Source organism: Dasypus novemcinctus, chromosome 8 (assembly GCF_030445035.2).
Source record: "Dasypus novemcinctus isolate mDasNov1 chromosome 8, mDasNov1.1.hap2, whole genome shotgun sequence".
Taxonomy (NCBI): domain Eukaryota; kingdom Metazoa; phylum Chordata; class Mammalia; order Cingulata; family Dasypodidae; genus Dasypus; species Dasypus novemcinctus.
In genome coordinates, this window is record NC_080680.1 from 56,792,396 (window position 1) to 56,815,918 (window position 23,523).

At 33.5% G+C, this 23,523-nt stretch overlaps 1 protein-coding gene across 7 annotated transcripts in view; it reads right to left on the reverse strand.

The window, feature by feature from the left end:
* The window catches only part of NFIB (nuclear factor I B), a 238,330-nt gene that overhangs the window by 3,355 nt on the left and 211,452 nt on the right, over window positions 1-23,523 (reverse strand). For 4 of the 7 annotated variants that reach the window (XM_058301874.2, XM_058301877.2, XM_058301873.2 and 1 more), the window contains 2 exons: window positions 16,583-16,671; window positions 1-3,151 (listed from right to left, as the gene is read on the reverse strand). The exon at window positions 1-3,151 is cut by the window's left edge and continues 3,355 nt beyond it. In XM_058301874.2, coding sequence (XP_058157857.1) covers window positions 3,022-3,151; window positions 16,583-16,671 — 219 coding nt within the window. In that variant the 3' untranslated portion in view covers window positions 1-3,021. The remainder of the gene's footprint in view (window positions 3,152-16,582; window positions 16,672-23,523) is intronic. The other 3 variants (XM_058301878.2, XM_058301876.2, XM_058301875.2) reach the window with 1 other exon arrangement.

Sequence of the window (23,523 nt, forward strand, 5' to 3'; positions counted from 1 at the left end):
CAGCCCATAAGCATTGTTCTACAGTATTCCTTATTAAATCGTACGCTGTAAGAACAATTGACAGTTTATTATATTAAGCCACGGCTTGGAGGAAGGAGGTGAGGGAGCGCCTCTAGAAAGCCTACCATGTGTCACTTAATTCTGCAACATTTTCCTTCCAGTAATGAATTCACTCAATGGGACTGGGAGGAGGGGGCAAAATAAAACCAGCCTCTATTTACCCTCTATCCCATAGGGGAAACTAAATCAAATATATATTTGAGGTATCATCCCTTAAAAAAGAACAACAACAAACAACCCATCAGTATCTAATGGGCTTATTTCATCCACAGGAAAATTAATTTCTTAAAATCTATATTCCACTTCTGCTCTGGTTCTCAGTTTAAAAGGGCAGGTAAAATTAAAACTTAACCAGATATTAATTTTTTGTTCCTTAAAAATTGAACTTAGATTTTAGCCTGTAAGTCCAAATACATTAAAAAAACAGCAACCTTTGATATTCTGTATATTAAAAAAAAAAAATCCAAGCACAATGCCATCCATCTGCAATAATAAGTCACAGGTAAATCATATGCTGTGCATTAATGAAATGAAGAGATGGGGAAGAGGAATGGCAAGGGGGAAATATGGGAGGACTCCCTCCAGCAGGGATGACTAGCTTTGTAGGAGAAAGCATAGATCGGTGTTAAAAGCACAAAGTGTGAAACACACTCTATGTGGGCATTTTAACAAATATGAGACAGGCGCACTCTCAATTGTAGGTCTGGAACTTTCAAGAAAAACTACCTCCCACCACCAACTAAAAGAGATAAGACAATTTTCTTAAGCCAAGTCTGCCTCCAGGAGAATTTGTTTTGTTTGCTTGTTCTTACTATTTTTGTTATAAAAACCAGAAATGAGTTCAGCTTGCACCCCAGGTGGGAAGCTAGAGAGGGGGAACCTGTGTAAGTTGAAGTTTGTCACAGTAGGCAGAACAGTCGCTTTGCAGCCCAGGCCCATCTCAGGGTGCACTGCTTCACAGCTACACTGTAAAGTGTTAAAAATCCTCCCACCCACCCCAGAATATATATATATATATATATATATATATATATATATATATGTATATTAAAAAAAAATCCCCTGTCCATCTCTCAGTACACAAAAGGACCTCATCACACTGCAAAAATAGCAGTACCCACTTTGGTCAATTAAAACAAACAAACAAACAAAAAGCATACATTATTTTTTTTTAAATCTGTGTACTTACCTATAATAACCAATACGCTAAAAGCACTACCTACATAGGCAAAACTTGGTATTGCATAATTCGTATAAATTTGAAACCCCTCCCCCCAAATATTAATTGGAAGATGAAAAACATGAAAGGTTAATAGAAAAAACACCAAAATACTGAAAATATTGCTGGTCGATTACAATTTTTAAGCGGCAACTATACACAGCCATGATATGCTTTATAAATGTGAGATAAAGGTATAACTGTCTAAAAAATCCATGATGTCACACATTTTTCTTCGTCTGGAGTACAAAATATTTTGTCATAAAAATGGTAAAGATTTAAAATGATAATAAATGCAGCAAAACAAGTGTAGTGATGTCACTTTCTGTTTTTTTGTTTTTTGTTTTTTTCGTTAGATTTCAAGGCAAGGCACGTAATGTGGACATTATATCTTCGTGCAAATTAGGATTACTGGAAAGAGTATTTTTAATTAAAATTTTAAGAGACATAGAGGCAAAATGTGTCTGCCCATGCACACTACGGATCTGTCAATACAAGAAATTGGTTGAACAAGGCTAATGTCTGAAAGCACCATGCAAGTTTTCAGCACCCTGATTACATTTGTTTTCTCAAGAGTGCATTTTTATATCCTACACCCTGGCGTTCCCAGTTTGTAAACTGTAAGCTTTACCCTTGTGACATGGATTTGCCTGCCTCTTTGTCTCTATAATGCAGATTTTATAGAACCTTTTGTACACCCTATGGGTTCTTGATGCAACCAGTAATTTTAAATAAATAAATTCTACCTCCAAGGAGGCTGCAGCTAAACCAACATAAGTGCTGTGTTTTCATTAATTTCTTTTTTCCTCAAGCACATGATTTGTCTTGATTTAATGCCTTTTTAATGCCCTCAAAAACTGAGGGGAAAATAAATTCGCTCAAAATTATTTTAAATTCTTTTTAATCCCCTCAATTTAGAGTCCAAGGGCTGAAGGACTTATAATCATGATTCCCCTTTAGATATAAATTTTTTAAATTGCACTTGCCTCTGTTAAGTGTTTCTTTTGTGGGGAAAATATTATATTAATTTTTACTGTTGCATGCAGAGATAACACTTCACCTACGTAGAGGCATTTCTTCCATAGAGCCTTTGTGTTCAAACTGTTTTTTTTTCCTTTTTTCTTTTTTTTCCTTTTTTTTTTTTTTTTCTTTTTTAAAGATTTCAAACTGGGTTACACACTGGAAAAAGCTGAGTTAAGGGCCAAAATTGAATAAATCTGTACTGATAACTAAAGGCTACAGAGATCTGGTATATTTTTTTTACTTTTAGAAATCAGAGTGCTTATAAAATGGCTGGCTCATGGCCCTTGTCACCCAGCACCTCTGATGCTGCCTGCTAGCCTTCGTTGGTGAGATAACCAGGAATAGTGATTCCATGCGTAAACAACAAGAATACTAAACCAATAAAACTAGCTTATCATGCAAATATTAAGGCATCTAGAAAGTCAGTTAAAATATATTGTCATAGAGACAGAACATCTATTTCCCAGCGGACTTCATGTAACAAAGGCTACGTTGCAGGGGCTGCGATCTACCCATCAGTGAAATATCATCGACCCTTTTTATGTCATTACAGTTTCAACCTTAAGGGAATTAGTGATTGTAAGTGCTGCAATTGCTGGTCTATTATCTTCTTTCTTCAGTTTCTTTCCTCTCCCCCCCCCCTTTTTTTGTTTTGTCCAGTCTTCCTCTTTTCCTTTTTTTTTTTTTAATTTCTTAAACTATTGTTGTATCATTTTCCCTCAGTTGCTCGTTTCTGCTTGAAGGAAAGGTTCTCCAATTATGTTCAAACCATAATTTTGGACATTTGCCGGTAGGATGGGTGTCCTATTTGATACTTGGAAAGGAACCAAGCTAGCCCAGGTACCAGGACTGTTGAGAGGAGAGGGGCAGGAGGGAAGGAAGAAAAAAGAAAAAAATACAACGTTAAAATCTACAGCATTAGAAATATATTCCATATGCATCAAATTACTCTAACTTATTTTAAAATTACAGATTAATATGAGATAATGTGCTAAATTATAAATATTTACTTAATATACACTATATTTCTTTCATGAAAAATAAGACTAAGGCCAGGCAGAAAAACCTGGAGTAGGGCACATACACAATTATGAACGCTAATCATTTGAGGATATTTTTCCTAAAGCATTTGATCCACTTCAATATAAATACACTATGGCTTTTTGTTAAAATTAAAATGGTACCAATATAGTTTGCCAGTTATTTTGTCATCTTCTTTTACCTTTAATTCACAAGCAATTCAGTGGTAAGATAGAGTTCAATTTTTTACCTACTTATGGGGTAGACTAAAATTGAAAGGTGCAATAAAGATATTTCTTATCCCTCAGAATAGAGAAAAAATATATTTTTCAAGAATGCCAGTGCATAATATGCAATTAGAAATGCCTAGTGATCAAACATATCTTAACCTGATTTTTTTTTGGGAAGACCAAACAAACAAAAATCACAGAACCAAAATGTAACAGGGCTTTCTTGTTCCCTACAGGAAATAACTATGGTAAGAGGAAGCATTCATAGGAGGCCACAGGGGTCTGTGATGGTGGTTCTTAATTCCATAGCTCTCCAGTGGTTTTCTTACCCTCTTGTATGACTTACTTCCAGATAGAACCAGAGTTTCCTTCCACTTCATGTTTTCCTATATTGGCTATCACCCAGTATAGGCTGGACATTGCCCTGACCCTCCAGCCTCTCTCAGTAGCGATACTACCTGAGTAGCTCTGTAGCTGCTGGAGTTCAGAGGAGGAAGGGAGGATGCTGGAGGGAGCAAGCTGATGGGATTCTTGTCCCTCTCCAATCAGACAATTCTACTCTTACCTTGGATTGGATTTGGATGGTTAAAAAAAAAATTGAAAAACTTGTTACTAGCATAATCTCCCATTAACAAGTGTCTATGTAGAGGAAAATCATGCCAGAACTACCTATCACAAAATACCACCACACCACATATCTTGGGATATGCCTACTCTAGTGGTGTAGTTGCTTCAAAAGTCAAATTGGAATGAATTTCAACTAAGCAGTAGCTGCATAATTAATCCATGAATCAAGAAAGCATCAAACAGATAATTCCATACCCACCTTTAATCATGATATTGTATGAAAACATAATCTCAATATTTTAGATTTAATTTATCATCCTTTGCTATACTTTTGTAACCATGAGCAAGATGAATAGTCTTATAGTAGCTATTTAGACACAACTTCTCATTCATATTTGAATTTGGAAGGTATAAAATGCTTATGGAATATTAACTTGCAGGAATAATTTTGGATTTAAAAAAGTAAAAAAAAAGATACATAGCTATTTTGTACTTTGGTGATACCTTTTCATAATAGATAAATATGGCTTACTGCTACATGTCTACATGTCTATGTATATATTATTTTTGAGTTTAAAAATTCACAATGACTTTTAAGCTCACTGGACTTTATAATCAGACTAGAGACTTAAGACAGCAATATTCATCTCTGTTTTTTCTCACCACCTAATGTATTAGCTAGCACATGATAGATGGTCAATAAATTTTGGGATAAACAAACAAATTAATTGTTTCAAATTGCACCCAACTATGTATTTTTCAAAGGTGTTATTTAGGATAACGAATTTTCATGAAATTATAAAAGTCGGTCATATAGAAAAGAAAATAAGCACCTCTGAATTTAAAAATTAGAGATGGTCAGCCTTAACAAAATATAAGTATGCGAGAATAATTACTTAAACCCAAAAGATTTGCCTTCAACTTTTTTTTTTTTTTTGGCTGAAAAACCATAATTCTACGGAATAAGAATATTTGTTATTGGACACTTTTCTAAAAGACTTGTTTTCACATATTTCTGTCTTCCCATACAGCTTTAACAATTATATCTGTGCTTTGTAGCATTTTGTTGGGAACAATGTTACATAATGTATCAAGAAATTTATTTTCCCCTCAATTGTGCTTCCATTACAGTTTGCACACAGTCCTATTACAAAATTTCTTTTGTAATTTTGTTTTTTCATACAATCATTTCTGTATCTCTGACTGTCTCACTGACTGAAAGGTGAACTCTGTAAAGAAAACGACCTGTCTTATCTATCCTTATAGGGTCTGGCAATAGCTAACAGTTAAAAACTATTTCTTCAACAGATAAATTACAAAAACTGATATCTATTATCTTTAACCGAATAGGAAGCCTATGTATACATATGTGTCAAAAACAAAGCTCTTCACTTCCTTGAAAGTAAAAGACCATGCCAACAAAAAGTAAATTGCTTTGCAAAATCAACAAAAGTCACAAAATAAATGGGCTCTAGAAAGTAATTTATAGATCGTTACTTTAGGAAAATATATCTTAATGTTTGAAAATAGGTACTACTCTTTAACAATGGAGAAGACTTCCTCCAAGTGAAAAGAATAAATAAGAAAGAAAATTCAGGGTTTATTTTGCAATAGCTTTTTTCCTTGTTTCTTTGGAAGAGACATATTCTTTGTAAAACTCTCAAAAATAAATTGATGCTATGACTAAGAGGACTCTAGCTGCAGTATGTCTAGCAAATTTAATTTAGATGTTTATTTAAATCTTTCAAACCTCCCATTTTACATTATGACCATGTCAAAATTGCAGTGTGCAATATATTTGTCAATACTGCTTATGAACCTTTGGGGAAAATAAATCTCAAACATTAACACTATGCAGACCCCACATATGGGTTTTACAAGTCTCTTATTGCCAATTTATAGGTTAAGTTCAGAATTATAAGGCACAGTCATTTCTTCAGAACATTTTGATTGTCCAATTAGAATAAAACCTTGGTAATCCAAAAATCATGGTAACAATGTAAAGAAAATTGTTAATAGAACAAAATAACCTATATCATTTAAACTAAAAACACAATGTCTCACATTGCATAGCTACTTAGGTAAAAAATATAACAGTGCTTTTTATATATCTAACTGTCTCTATATATACATCAATGCTGATTATCAGATGTATGGATAAAATAAACACACATATTCCTATTGTTTTCTCTTCAGTAAATTTTCCATTGCCAAATCACCTTTTTCAGATGAAGAGATGATAAGCATGACCGAAAGCTGAAAACACATCTTTACAAAATATATACTGATCATCAACTATTTAAAAAAAAGAATATTTAAGTACTTTGTGAAAAGCAGGCAGAAAAAAAAGGACCTCTAAAGATTTGAGAGCACTTTAACACAAAGCACAAAGCACCTAATGTTTTCTACTCTATGAATATGATGATACAATTCCTTATAAATATAACACACAAGAGCTAAGTAAAATTTCTTCAAAAATTAAATGCCTGGCATGGATTATATTTTCACAATCTTTGACCAAAGACTGCCCAAAAAAGGGAAGAAACAAGCAGCAAACAAATCATTTTGACCTTAAGCTGCATTACGGTAGGTGCCAGCCCTTCTTCATTTTGCACTGATCATATCACTGTGTTTCATCCAGGCATCACTTTTAAGAAAAACAAACACTTTGGTGAACAGATTCTCCAAATCATGTCATTTGAGTAACAGCAAAGGAAGACAAGGAGGACATGAAAGTTGAGTTGGAAACAAATGCAAATTTCTTCTGAATGGTTCAGATGGACAAAATTAGCACAAAAGGGAGACACTTCTAGAAGATAACCATGCTAAGGGCCTATTATGAACAAGGTACCATTCTAGGTGTTTTACATATGCATATGTAAATGACCTCTTGAAATGGTCGTAATTATTCCCACTTCACAGATGAGAAAATTGAGACTTGAAGAGGTTCACTAACTTGCCCAAAGTCACCCAACTAAACTTAACTATGACTCACTTCTGTCTGATTTCCATGCCCATTTCACTACATTATATTGCCTCCCTGGGAGGTCAGACTTTAACCCAACATTAGAAGGAACTTTTAAACAGACTTGTCTGATGGCAAATGGATTTGCTTCAGGAGACAGTGAATCTTCCATGTCCCACACACCTGGATCCTAACCTAGCTGATGTTGTAGAAGAAATTTGTGCATAGAATACGTAGTTGGTCTAGATGGCCAAACAGTCCTGAAATTCTGTGTATTCATTTTCTCTGGGAAAAAAAAAGTCTAGTTGAAGTTCCATTAGGGCAGGGGTTCTTAAAGGGGTCCACGAACCCCCAAGGGGTCCATGGAAAGATTTCAGGGGATCCATGAGCTTGAATTGAAAATTCAAGCTAAAAAAAAAAATTATTCTTGTGGGGACATGTTGGTGCAGGTGTGATATATTTATTATATAATGTACAGGGTAGTGTGAACATAATAAGGGGTCCGTGGTTTTCACCTGGCTGGCAGTCGGGTCCGTGGAACAAAAAAAGGTTAAGAACCCATGCATTAGGGTGACACTATGGTGAAGATTAAGGGAAGAAGATACCCACTTCCTTCTTTGGAAATGATACACTAATTATAGATGCATTTCTTATACTGGGTAGTGGATAAAATAAATGGTCTTTACAGCTAGAGGATGAAAATAGACTCTGTATCTTTCCATGAAAGAAAGAGAAAATCGCTCTAGGTAGCTAAGTCAATATTTGAAAGTTGTACTCTTAAAAATTATGCATTCAGTGAGTGCATCTCCTAGGCCAGAAAGGATTGGACCCTTAGCTTTAACTCTGTAACCATCTGAGCACCATGTGATGCCTGAATAAATATATGTACAGTGATAAGTTGGGTCACAAGCTAAAAATAAAAAGAGAAGGTCAAAGCTACATTTTAGCTATTAGTCTTAGGTGAGGAGAACAGTAAGAGTCATCTCAAGAATGGCAAAGTTCATTTATTACTACTCTGGTTTATCTGGTAACACTTGGTCAATTCATTTATTAAATATTTTATAAAATGTCAAGGTATCCAGTATACCAGTATTTTTCAGGGGAATAATATCTCCCATTCTTATTGCACATACCGATTTAATCATGAAGACTACCAAGTTTACTTCAAAGACAGTTAAGTACTCTTTCAAGAAACTTAAGAAAGTAATACAAGAATGAAGTACAAAGAAGTATATATGTTCATACATGCCTCAACTGTAACAGCTGCCACATTAATTTATAGCTAGTGATAAAAGTAAGCAATGGTTCAGAAAGCATGGAGAATAAATAAATTATATTTTTTTATTTTAAAGAAGGGTTTGCCTTTAATTCCTTTGTACCAGTTAAAAATGACCCCAATAAGGGAAGTTTTCTATATCCTTGGCTAAAGAAGCTTACTTTTATTGGCACAGTATTCACACACAGGTAGTAAATCTCTCCCAAAATGCACAATAAAGAATTTTTTTGCTTATTAATAGTTAAAAACCTATCTGGTAAAAACAGACAAGGGTAGATTAATTAAGCATTGTTAGAAAAGTGCTGTCCTGGATCGTATATGTGTGCATTTGGATTGGCTACTTACTTCAATAATCTACAAAGGATGAAGATTTAAAGAATTGGTTGTGTTTAAAAAAAAAAAAAATGCTTATACAGACCAGTGGAAGGAATGTATGGGCAGTAGTTAAGTTAAATCCCCTAATGTATTAGAACAAGCCCCAAAATGGTACATAATAACTATATTAATTGCTAGCACTTACAAAGTGATTATTATTTGCCAGGCACCATTCTATAAGCTTTACTTATTTTAAAGCTTTTAATACACATAGCAAACTTATAAGAAAGTACCATTATTATCCTGGCTTTATTGATGAGGAAACCAAAGATAGGAAGTTACTTATCTTGCCCAAGTCATATTGGGCAAGTCATATTAAAGTTGTAGAAGCCAGAATTTGACCTCCAGCAGTGTGGTTCTAGGATCTATATTATTTACCTCATCTCCTTTTTTTATTCTGGTTGAACACACTTTACTTTTTTCATCTGAACTAGAATCTATATTACCCTTAAATTGTTTAAAAGATTCTACAAATTAAGGTCCAAGTCATTTAGTCACATTGAAATTCCCATGGACAGCAATGTAACTCTTGAGCCCAAATTTAAGTATGAATAACTGTATTTTATTTATTGACTTCCAGATGTTTTTGAGCTCAAAACAACATTTGCCTTTGTTTTACATACGTACAGATGTGGATATATGTCAATAACTTGCCTGTTGAGTTCCACTGCAGATGAGACTAGACCAGAAGTGAAATATACAAAGCACTTTACACAGATCTTCATTTCTTCGATTTATTTTTCCCATTTTTAAGGGTCGTTATTGCTGTCTGAATGAACCTATTTGCATACAAGATGATTTCTAATGATTATTACTATTTGTAATAATCCGTACAGGAAAGCTCCCTGGCCAGCTCTTACCTGAACTGCAAAGTACTCTTGTGGGCTCTCTGGGACATACCAAATATCATAAACTGCAGGTGGCTCATGGAATTATTCTAACTGCAAGCAATAGCACTTCATAGTAATGAAAGAGAGAAGTATTTGTTTCTTAACTAAGTAGGTAAATAGCCCTTTTTATTACTACTCCTTGGGGACCAAGGACACATTTGAAAAGAATATATCAAAATGGTAGGCTGTCGAGCCTCATTAATTTATACTCAATTGTTTCAGATGTGTTTTTGTGATTAGGGTATGCCGGATTGAATGCTAGCATCTTCTAAGTAAAACAATGGCATATGCCAGTGAAATATTTCCCTTAATTAAGAGCACAGGGCAAGTTCCCTTATGCAAGGGACCACTGCAACTAAATATAAAATGTGCTTGCTAGGATTACTATACTTTTTTAATAAGAAGCTCTTACAAAAACCTGGAAGACCCATCAACAAGGCAATCTGTATACTGAAAAGTAATAAAAACTTATATCTTCAAAATGTTTAATTTAGACATAAAGAACAACTCTTCCCTTAAATAAGACAAATTAACTCCATTTTTAAAATATTATGTTTGATCTTTTTCATGTCTTAGAATAGAACTTGAAGGATGGAGGGTTATTGTGAAGATGACTAATTGTAAATAAATTACAGTGCATGCATGCAAACATATATAACAACTTATGTAGTTGTGGGAGGTTTTAGCCAATTAAAAAATACAGAATCAAGCCCAGAGTGGTTATTTTATCTTCTCCCACAGACGGGATCTCAGTGGAGAAACCACATGTTGATTTCCATCCTGGTTCTCTGTATTCCTCTCTACCCCAGGACTCCTTTTCAAAGCTATTGTTACAAACGCTATTGCTCCGCTCATTTGCATATGCGATTCGTCAACAGCAGACAAAATTCGCTATAAAAAATAGTTCCTATCGCAAGAGAAAAATCATGGAAGGCACACTAAATTAAATAGAAATATAAGCTTTATACAGAAGCAAAAAAGATTTTTCCCAATGATTTTCATTTAAAAGCAAAAATCAGTATAGCAGAAGTGTGAAGCATAAAATTATAATGATTAAGGCACTGTACATGTTTTGTTTTTTAATGCCTGTATGTATTATGCTACTCGGTTCATACATGAAAAAAAACTTCATGCACATATAACAAAAGTTAACAAGGAAAAGAATAGTTTGTCATTTTTTCCAAGTACTTAAAATTTTAAAATTTTTTCAAAACGCCTTTTTTTGCCTTTTCTTTTTTCTTATGTAATTTATTATATTTATTCATTTCAATACTTTGTTATTTAAGTAAATACGATTAAAAATTCACTGTATACTCACAGCATTAGCAAACATGACAATTAAAAAAGATAATTTAATAAATGATGCTTTGGCTGCCAGTGGAGTTGATTTCTTACAGACACAACACTTATGTAGATACGGCACTTTATATAAAACACCTTCAAATAAAGTAGGTGTTTAATATATTTCCTTACATTATAAAGGGTTAATCAGCAAGGTTTACTTTTGGGAATTTTTTGAATCATGCTCCTCCCTCTCTGGTACCGCTGCCAAAAATCATCTGACAGGAAACGTAAGATTAAGTTTGTCCTACCTAAGCGAACAAAGAGTGCTCTGAACAGGCCACTGGTTTACTGCAAAGCGGGAACTTTTCTAATCCTGCAGGAATCTGCAGTGCTACTCAGAAAATATCACGGAAAATGTTGTTTTCTTTCCCTCTAACATCTTGTCTCTGGATCATCTCATTTTGGTCACACTACAGATCCTGTTGCTTCTCCCATAAAGGTTAACTTAAAGCTCCAAACATAATCATGTGGAAAATGGACATTATTGATTCCTATAGTCCATTGTTCCCCTATCCTAAGTCCCTGAAGTTCAAGTTCAATCTGGAATTACATCATGTCTGGTTTCTCCTGGTTACCAGACGGCTTGAGACGTGACCACAGCTACAGAAAAAACAAACAGCCTTCTTCACGCTTCGGCTCCCCTATCGATTCAAACTTAAACTTTTTTTTTCTTTCTCTCAAGTATGCTTCAAGTATGGAGCATGGTTAATTTAGAGATTAAGTTCCAAATTAGATTATCTAATGGCATCTTAATGGATTGCTGACCCATTTCCTGTGGGATGGCAGCATGCAAGACTGGCTGAAATACAATTAATTTTTTAGGAAGTTTGCCTTGATAAAAAGGAAACATCGTGTTGCGCACATCTTTATTTATAAATGGAAAAAGATAGGCAAAACTTCAACAAATACAAACATATTGTTGAACAGCCAGATCACAGATATTGTGTATGTGAAAACCATATCAAGATAATTTGTGCAATTGGTAAAATTTTTAGTTTTGATTTCATAGCAGGTGTAAATCATTTTGATCAGAATGGAGTGATTTTAAAAAATATAATATGCAAATATAAATAGCAATATTAGTTAGCAGCCTCAATACCAAACAATGATCATGTGCAATTTTAGCTTCTGTAATTCTCTGCCTTGAACCAGAGATTATTCCATTCATCTACCTTATCAGCATTTCTATCATAGTCCCAAAGTGGTGCTAGAGGCCCGGAATGGTGTGTAAAAGTTGAACATTTTGAATACACTTTAGAGCTGACAGCTGAAAAGGAAATTCAGCACTCTGAGAATAAAGCTCCCCCCAGGAACTCGAGGAACAACCCAGCTGTTGTACTGTAGTTATGTGTCAAGATAACAAACTGAAAGCAGGAAATGCTAACCTAGTGAATTTGCAGGGATAGTCTAAGTACAATGTTGAAATAAAAGTTAACTCTTAATAACACCTAAAGACATGACATATCCTGACCTTGTCATACACATGCCACATATATATATATGCATATATATGAGTGTACGCACACAGATATACATGTACATCTGCATCTGGTTTGCAATATAATATTGAATATTACTTTTGTTTAAATATTCATTCTTAAGTCTTTAAAGAGCATACATTTTTTTGTTGCCATTGCCTGAAACAACAGAAATGTATTGTTTTATAGTTCTAGAAGTAGAGTGCATACGTTTTAAAAACGTTTACGGCCAAAGCAACAAAAATGATTGAGGACAGTGTTACGCGAATAGGGTTATATGTATGAAATAAATGCTATTATCCCTTCTTGCCCTTCCTCTCCTGACCAACCAGATCCAAATAATCTTTACTGGCTGCTAAATTTCTCTTGGGAAATCAAGCAACTCTCCAGAATTGCAGCAATAAACGACAATTTCTTACAAAAACATGTGTAAAGTAACTACAGAATAAAGTATTCAAACTCATGGAAAGGAACGGCTAACACATGTAACATGGGAAAGAGCTGATAAAAGTCTCATTATGGCAACAGCAGACACAAAAATCCTTCCAATTATTTCAGTGAAATCTTCACTTATTCATTATTTCAGAGGCTGAGCAAATGGCTTGTGTAAATATATCCTTCAGTAACACGCGCATGTTTATTTTAGCCATCTGAAGACTTCTCCTATGTTTACAAAAGCCATCAGACATACAACCACTCACTTGTGGCTTTGCATTTTCTTGAAAGGGGTGGGGCGGGGGGAGAAGAGGGAATGAAACAATAAATCCAGTTTCTCTTTTGCATAAAGCACTCCCTCCAATGTTTTAAAATAACTTATGTTTATATTATTCTTGGATTGTCCTTTAGCTTTCTTTTTCATTCAATTATATTGCTCTTTCATATTTGATAGTGCAAGTTATGCTCTGGCTATAGTTTCAAGAAACAAAGCCAGTTAGGGAGTAACTGCTGTATGTATTTATACCCACAAAACTCACATATGCAAGACTGTAATTTATCCATATAGGAGACTAAAGGACAACTACTACAGTACTTAGCATAAGCAATTCATCTATTCCCCTACTACTCCTTGAGCCCCTCGTGAGTGAAGAAGTGAACCTTTCCCCAAGGGGAGATTTCACTCTGGGTTAACTGCAGTGCCTGGCCTTTTGCTTAGACAGAAAATTTCACTATTTCAATGTGCAAGAGACTCCATCACAAACATGCCCATGCACACACACGCACACACAAATGCACACATGACTCACAAAATTTTAAGATCAAAACAACAAAATACCTTCAGGCTTGCAACCTAATATGTCTGTGAAACTTTTCCAAAGGAGTCAGTAAATGGTTCCCAAGGGAATGTTTATACATTGTTGTGTGTGTAAATGTGTGTGTGTGTGGGGTGGAGGATATCTTCCAGCTTTGATTGTACTTGCACAACTCCCTCGACACTACCATTTTCTGTCTGCAAAAGAAGTGCATTTGACATGGCAACACCTCTGCAAGAGGATTGGTATAAAACAGAAAAGGGGACAGCACTGTGGTCAAATGATTGTTAAACGAAGGCAATGGCAATAAACAATCAAAATAAAACAAAGCAAAACCAAACCCTCTTTGCTTTGTCCTTTTCTACTGCTGAATCTCCAGGGATTGCCTTTTGTTAAAAAAAAAAAAAAAAAAAAAAAAAGCAACAGCCAAAGCAAGAATAACTTGTAATGTTTTCTTTAACCCAATGTGACAAAGGCAAATTGTTTAATTCTGTGGTTGAATAGATCCACATTTTGTTGATATTTTCCATTTATTCAGATAATTCTAAAGCTAAAGCAGTATCTGAGGATTTTAGATCTCTACTATCTGCCTTAAAAATAATGGCATTACAGACACTTATGATTTCCTTTTTCAATGTTTCTTCTAGAATGAAAACATTAAGTGTTAAAAAAAAAACATGAAGCATACAATGTAAAGTGAATAAAGCTGTTGTGCTATAGGCATGTCCTATCATATCAAACATGCATTCTATTTGTGTCAGTTTTTGAAAACTATGGCAAAGCAAAGCAATGTGCTGTCAATTGCGTATATATACTCTGAACTGTATGACACTCAGATTTTTAAAACTGTGAGAGCCTCTGTATCAGACACTACATTGGGGACAGTGCTAGGTGCACCAGAGATTCAACAAGTACCTGTTGAATATATGACGTGACACCTGCCATTATCAATTATGTGCCCTCTGAACCATGATAGAAAGGGAAGAAACAAACCCAAAGCTACTTTCTTAAGAGCTTTTGAAGCTTAAAGCTGTTCTACACATCATTATCTACTAACCCAATGAAAAATCCCTATTTTTAAGGGAGGAAAGAAAGAAATCTTAACTAAATAAATTCTGAATTTTTTCAGGCTTACTATGACCTGAAACTGAATAACACGTCATTTTTCACTAAGAAGAGGATTTGTAAATGTGAACAACACTGCCCTAAAAACTGAGTTTAGTCATCATATATGTATTCTGTAGTGATTCATTACCCACTCACCTTTTCCTTTTTTTTTTGTTTTTTTGGATATCAATTTTTTGACTAAAAAAAAATGAATAAGAAATAGCTGCAGTTATATTTTAAATTTCCAATAACATATATCCTTATTTGGCTTAGAGGTGCTAGCCTCTCTTAGATGAAGTAAATGTTAATCAGTGATCCACAGATTTGGAAGCTCACATATCTAGAGGCACATTGACAAACATGAACATGCATCATCTGATTTGTAGTTTTTGTAAATGTGGTAAAGCTTGCATGCAAGCATGAGTCATTTTGCTAACTAATAGCTGGAGCGTGGAAAGTAAGGAATTTAATTAATAAAATAAATTCCAAACACACCAAATTAAATTAAATTAAATTAAAATATTAAGATAACTTAAGACACTTTCATTGAGCTTATTTTCTTTTTTTATGAGCATATATTGCATTTTTTCCTAAGGAGAGGAATAATACAAGCTTCTTGAAAAAAATCAAAGTATGTAAAAATGCAGAAATCTTGAAGTGCATATTATGATTATCTTTTAAAAAGAGGAAAAATTATTTTGTATTCATTTAGGAATTAATAAAAATTCATTGAGTTTTAAAAACATAATTCTACTCATTTCCACAGCTTTTACCTGAACAAAAGTACACACTTTTATTAACTTAATTCTTTTAAACTCTACTCTTCAGCAGGTACTACCAATCAACATGGAGATGGGCAGTCCATTCACAACTGATATCTAAGTATAGGCACTTTTCCTAAAGAGAGGATTATAAACAGAGAAGGGTTGGAAAATCACAGTGGTTCTACTTTTGGTGAATTTCTTAAGGAATTACCTCATTACTGTCTACAAATTTTTTCTCTCTTATTACATATGATTATCCCATGAATTTTAATTATTTTATTTGCCAATTTGAACACAAATTGTTCTATACTACATAAGAAGCTTAGAACAACTTACTTCCCAAAGCTAATAAATAAGAAATATTAAAACTTGTTTTGAAAATGAAGTTTTTGAATAACTTTCTCAGCCAACAATCCTCAATGAGTCGCATCAATGTACAAACAGATGCTGAAACTATATTTAAACCAAACCCTACTTTAGCTACTGATTCCAACAATCACCACTCCAAAATTTATGGGTGCTGCTTTCCAATAACAGCAAAATTGACTCATTTGACATTTTTCTTCCAGTGTTTTCCCTCAGAGAGGGCTATAAATAAATAATAAAATGGTATATAATTATCAATAGAAGAGAGAATTGAAATGAAAAGAATCTATAACATGAAAACTCAATGCTTTATCATCAGGTAGCTGAAAAATATTTCCTAAAACTCTGGTTTCATTTTTTTCAGTCCTAAAACCTAAGTGTCAAATCCTCCCCACCCCACACCCAAACATTATAAATTGTTTAAAACAGTTGACAGCATTTAGAAATTCCAACATATGCTAGAATCCCAAATTAATTTGACCTTGCATTTAAAATAAGAAATAAAGGGGGAGGGGAGAAAGAGGGATGCCATAGCCAAAACAACTAAAATTTTAACATATATTTTCTGTCAAGCTAGTTAAAAACAAACACTATTGCTCATGTAATTTTTAGGTGTAAGTGTAGGGTTGGAAATAATTAAAATGTTACCTTTGCCAAGTAATTCCCAATGTATCCTCACTGGTACTGGGGTATAAATGCCTGCCGTTTTGATTCATGGTCCAGTCACAAATCCTCAGCTGTCAATTGAAACCTAGCAGTCAGATATGGATCGAGCAGTACTACAGTTTTTAGTATTTAAATGAATACATGCAAACTAGTATTGTACATGGCATTAACCTTACTTTCCTAAGAGGCAACTTAAAGTGGAAAAAAAAAAAAAAAAAAAGCAAAGGAAAATCTTACACTGAGAAGCAAAATTCCTACAGACTCTTATTTTAGAAAAAGCTACAGCAATATGCTTCTCTATTAATTAAAGCATACAAGAAAACCAAGTGCTTAGAACATAACAATTAGCCATTATTAGAGTATAAATTGAGCTGAAACAAAAGCAAACATTAATATTCAATAGAGAGATATATTTTAGAAAGAAAATAAAAATGCTTTTTTTTCTATGCAACATACCAAATAATCTGCCCTGAGGCAAAATAATAACTTTAAGCATGCAGTTTGTAAAACATAGAAGACATGCAGTTTAGAGGAGAAAGCCCCCCATTACAAACATTCTCCTTAACTTAGGTTTAGAAGCATCAAGGTATCTTACAGCTTTAGATGTGTACTAATTTTGTTTTATTCAAAGTGGCATTGTTTTTAAAAGAGTTGATTGAAATTTCTACTCTTATTTTAAACTCAGAGTAATGGCATTTAAAATACTTTATTACAGCTGAATAGAGTGAGGAATGCACTGAGTACAAGCTGAAACAAATTCTTCCCAGATCTCAGAATCACCAGCTCTGCCCTTCAGACATTGTTAGAGTAACCCTATCCAGCTCTGTTTGGTTAACAGCTGCCCTACAGTGCTAGCAGATTTATTGAAAAGATATATTGCTTATTTTCATGTTTAAGAAACTAAACTTATCTGGCTTTGGAGGGGGGAAACACACTAGAAAATCATGGTTTTTAACCTTTAGATAGCCACGTTGTAAATTAACTGCATCTTGCATGAAGTAGCATGTTTCATTGAAAAAATGACCTATACACAGCAATTCACTGAACAGTATTTGATGCTTTTCAGTGAGAATTTCTAGAAGATGATGACTGGACACAAAGTGCGTTCAAACGTGGCTAAATTCTTTTAAACTTCTCTGATAATGTAAAAAGGCTTTTCTAGTGTTACTTTTAGACTCCTGAGTTTCTGTTTTGCATATCCTAAGTAAAAGTGATTCTGGATTTTTTGAATGATGGTTTTGTCCATTCTTACTACATATTTGTGAGGCTCCAAAAATAGCACCTAAAATTTCCAAAATACATTTTAATTATATTGATATTTCAGATAAATTTTATAAATTAAAGAAGTGAAAAAGTCTCCTTATAAAAAGATAGATAAATACAGTCAACTCAGGATATATCACATAAAGAAGCCTTAAATCAATCAATGAATTAAATAGAAAGAAAAATAAATCTTCTTAAAATGGACCATAATACTTGCATAAAGGAGAATGTGCATTCTTGATTAGGTTTAAATTAAACAGATGACATAATTCTACTATTTTAAAGTAAATTTGTTCAGTCTAGTGTGTGAGAAGCAATATGGCAAGATTTCTTAAAAGTTCTACAAATGAGTCATCTAGTGGGACAATCAAAAAAAATTTTTTTTATAGTTACAAAGTAAACCAGTTGTCTATTTTTAAAAACATGTTTAAAGCAGTACTACAAAAATGATCTAAAAACAGTTCTAGAAATTTGACTTTGTATAAAGAGTAGCTTAAGAACCATTTATTGATTACTCTAGTCAATGCGAAAGCTAGTTTTGAATCAATAAATGATTCTCAAGAAGAGAGAGGTAGATTTAGGGATAGCACATGCTAATTATGTTCATTATTAACTGGAAAAGTTTTTGAAAAGAGAATATACTTTCACTAAGTCAGGTGAACCTAAATATCACTCATTGACTAGCTCCATAACCAAATATCAGCAGGACCACAATATCTTCTTGGTAGGATGTATATGTAAACTTGGTAGATTTTTGTTGTTGCTGCTGCTGTCGCTTATTTTCAGCCCCCGAGAAATTCAGTGGGCTATCTTTGGCTATATGATGGACACTTAAGATCAATATATTTAGAGACTTTTCATTCCTAAGAGTAGTCTCAAAGGGTTGCGACCTGACTATGGCTATTCATTTTCATCTATATTTAAGAGACATGGAGTGAAATATTTTTTCCCAAACAGAAAAATATGCTTAAATAAATACAAAATGATCAATGAATATATTTAGCAATAAATTAATGCTAAAGAAATGGACAGGATACTAATTGTATTGAATTAATTTCCTTTCAGTTCCTGAAAATTTAGACTATAATTTTAATTGTAACTATCTATTTAGAATTTAGATAAGCATTACCAATACTTACAAAAATGTCTGAAGAGACATGTTTATGCTTTTATGTTAGAACTTGCTTTAGCTAGGTTACTTAAGCAAGAGTCTCACTCTTTGTATAGCATATTAAACTAATAAACCTTCTGATAAAGTGACATCTTAAAGGTGATGGTGTGGGGGGAGGAAACAGTTAAAGAATTAAAATTAAAGTCATTTGTTCAAATATTTCCATCACAGCAATTTTTAAGACTCTTGTTTGGCCAAGATAGTCTTGACTCAGAGAATTTTGAACAGACTCTAGGTATGAAGGTTATTACTATTTATTTAAATACTAGGCATTTAAGCTTCTTTTGGTAAATAAACATTATTGATATTGGTATTCAGTGTTCCTAATGAAAAGAATTTTACATTAGACTTTCAATAAATTAAAGATAATAGGTGAGACTCTCATCTGAGCTTGGAAAGATGATGATTCTTCAGTCTGTGCTCAGTGAGAGAGTCAGTGTTAAATTGAGTTGTCAATTTTTTAAAAATTCAATTTAAAAATTTTTAAGTGGTACAAAAATACATGCCTTTAATTTACATAAATATCTCCTGAGTGCAATACTTCAACAAAACTCTGATGATTTTTCCAAATACTTTCCCTGAAAATATAGGAAATTGTCTTCTCCCTAATAGCAATCAAAGTAACAAAACCAAGTGCAGGTTAGTTTTAGAAATTTAGTTCCCTCAAGTTATGTATTTGAATAGGAAGGTGGGAATAAAATCTTATTTTTGTAACAATCTAGACTCTTTGACAGACGTGATTGTACACATAACCCTGCAAAAATGCACACTCGTATAAATCATTTTAATTCTTTCATTTATGTTATGAAATATGCCAATATGAACTGTTTAGAAAATTAAGACAAAAATACATGAAAACAATTATGCTCAGAATTCCAAAATCAAACAAAAGATGAAGTAAGGAAATAAGATTCTCCTCCAAAAAACCAATGGGTGAAGAGGAAAGGGTGAAACAGGCCAAACAACTAAGAAATGAGTGAAGGTAAAGTTTCCACTGCAGATGTTTGCTGGGTGTGGTTCCATTTATAAAGTCTCTGGAACAAAACCTTGTTCCTGACCCAACTCAAATGAGACTGAGAAAAACAAGGATGGGGACCATCTGGCTTTCTTCAAAAATCTGCATATAAGGGGAAACACCTAAGATTTGGTCACCAAAGATTTGGAGCCTTATCCTTTCTTACACTACATTCAAATATTCACAAAACATGAAAGTACTTGATAGCCATAAAGAATCAATAATGCTTATGATTTTGGAATAAGAGTTTGTTTATTTAAATGAAGGCCCACCACCGACCTTAATGGGGTTTTTTCTTAAATCCATTGCAATCAGCTTTGGGAACAAAAGAAAGAAGATGAGAAAAATGTCCTTGCTAGACTCAGTGAACAGTCCCTCATGAAGACATTATATCTCAATTGAACTAATATGCCATTTAACTGTAAACAGAATAACCAACACAGGCAAATTATCCTTTTCACTTAAAAAAAAAAAAAAGCATATAGTAACACTCAGGGGAATATCTTAAAAAGTATGTTTTATGTTCTCTTGGGTTTCTTCATTTTTCCAGACTGCTTCAAGGAAACAGATTTTGGGGGGGGGGGGGCGGGGGAAGAGAAACTTAAAAGATTAACACTCTAATATTCACACTTTCCTCTTAACTCTCAGATTAGAGGAGTCTTATTTTATTACTACTATTAATTGCCTGCCATAGAGCAAATAAAATAGGGTCTGAACAAATAATGTATAATCCTACTGAGTGAACAAGCAAAATGGTCAGAATGTGGTTGTGTGTTATATATGGGACTTTAAAAAAAAGGCATTTAAGGTTGTCCTGGTACCTTAAAATTGCTTCTAATTTCCCTGCAACCTTTGTTTCCTGATATTTAATTAGCATCATATAATTATGTTAAATGGGTCTGCACAGTCCATGAAGTAAATAAACATTACTGACCTTAAATCACAAGTTAAATATTAGAAAACGCACTTCTTTTTTAAAAAGGAAGCTACTTTAACTTGTAAAATTTAAGATTTCAGGGAAACTTGGAGATCATGTAATGCAAGATCTTCATTTTCCTTTCCAAGGTAAGGATACAGGAGAGTGAGGTTTAGGACGTGTCCAAAGTTACACATGCCCTGTTCATCTCAAAACTAAAACTCAAACCTCTTGGCTCTTAAATTGTTCTCACCCACTACTCCAGTCTGCCTGTCGTTGTTCCTTAGCCACCCTAGCCTTCACATGCATGATTATTTTAGATTATCTAAGGCTAAAATATCTGCACATTTAATCTTCAGGATGTCCTTTACTTCTCTGATTTAACTTAGAGCTTTTAAAGTTAATATTTTCAGGAAAGATTTTTTTTTCCTTGTGATTTTGTTCATTGAAATTATAGTTACATTAAATATCATTTTAGTTTTTCATTAATTGGAATAGCTTATCTGGATATTAGCCTTTGATAACCAACAAAGATAAGTGATTAATAAGTGAATGATAAAAGAACACTGAAGGATTTTTTAAAATCTAAGAACTAGCCAAAAAGGCTAAACATTTGCATAGCCATTATTTTGACTGCAACTTCCTCTAAATGTGTTTCCTTTCCAGCTAGCATATGTGAAAACTGACCTCTTATCCATTTACATACCTACCAAGAAGTCATGTGATAGGCTTTTACGTCAAGCTGTCAATTACGATAACAGACACAATAAGAACAGCCCAAGTGTTGATAGCCTGCTTCCTGACTTCATTGAAAAGTTTTGTTGATAGTCCACTTGTGTCCTTTCAATTGCTTGCCTCTAATAAAGGACTACCTATCCAGGGGATTTAATGTACCATGCTTTGGCTTTGCCATTTACTGGGGCAAATATTATAAAGGGATTTCAACTATAGTTTCAGTTAAAAAAAAAAACACCCTACACAGCATTTCATTAAAAAGGCCATTTTGTGTAGCAGAAATTTTCAGTGTAGTGAAAAGTACTTTTAAAAATCTAGTTTCAAAATCATACCAAGAAAAGTGTTGAAAATATTTCTGTATTGGCTAGCCCAGTAATTGAAATTGAAATAGTAGCATTATATAGTCATGCAAGAAACGTAACATGCTGATGTTCAAGCACCAATAAATTCCATGCAACTGTGATAAGTAAAGCAAGGGCCTGAACTGACCAGGCTCTAATTCATTAGCTCTAATGATAGGTAGCATATATAGTCAGGAGATTAGAATTTTGTGATTATGAAATTAATGCCTTATATCTTATAAACTAGAACTCACTTTTATTGTCTCACATAGGAGAGACAAAGGTAACTTCCCATTTATTTAATCTAAAAGCTCAAATCTATATCAAAAGTTAATATGCACTTCAATATTTGGTTTGAATAGTAAGCTTTTATTTCTGAACCAGAAGCTCTCTGGCTGCAAACTTACATACAGCAGCAATCTTTTATTTCCAACTTGCCAGTATTTTTATATGATTGTATTCAGGTATGACAGCAAGGATTTATGCTTTTACTATGACCTTAAACTACTCACGTATAATGGTGATAATCAAATTAACTTAGATTTTCTTCTATTATCAAAGTTTCTGTGATAGCAGAAAGAAGATGTACAATTGGCAAATTCATTCAGGAGGTTGGCCAGATAAGGAACTGGTGCTAATTCAAGTAAGTTTTTTTATATTATCTATCAATTTATACTAAAATTGTTAGGCTAGATTATAAAATATTTTCTGTATTTTCTAATCCATATCCAAACCTCTGCTAGTTAGTTTCTATTTTCTCAAGGAGACAAACTTGAGAAAGGTGCTTCCTTCATTGCCTACCATCATGAATATGCTCAGTGTGTAAGGAGGAAAGGAAACCCTGGATTTTACCAGACTTCTATGAGATAAGTCAGGGGGTCCGCCACACTTCTGAAAAAGTTCCACACCATAAACAGACATTTCTCAGCAGGGACTAAAAGTTCAGTTTGCCAAAGCAGCGTTTAGGAATTTTTTAAGCCACCACACCATCTTCCAATAGAAAAGTTGAAGAAGAATGAAGCTCCAACTGAAGTTCTCATTTTAAGATTTTCCCATGCCAATAGTAAATGCATTAACTAAGCCGATGATTTCAAAGACAGGCTAGTTCCAGACCTTGAACGACATTCAAAACTGTGTTAAAAGATAAAGGAAAAATTTAAAGTAAAGCCTTAATGAGCTGGCATAAGTGGACTATTGTGACTAATGGGGAAGGGGGGTTGATTTTAATGACAGGTTGTCAATTGGTTTACATTAATCTTTTTGAAATATTCTTCATGATTATGTGGTTGTGTTTCTTAGATTCAAATGAGGTATCATATTTACAATCCTGAGTGAAATTCCAGTTTCAGAAAGAACCAGTATTAATTAGTAATAAGCATTAGAAAAAGAGCAGAGTAATGTATAATTACTAATAACAATTGTATGTATCCCAGTGAATAGGTATAAAAGCACATACTTTAAGTATTCAGGTTTTCCAATAAG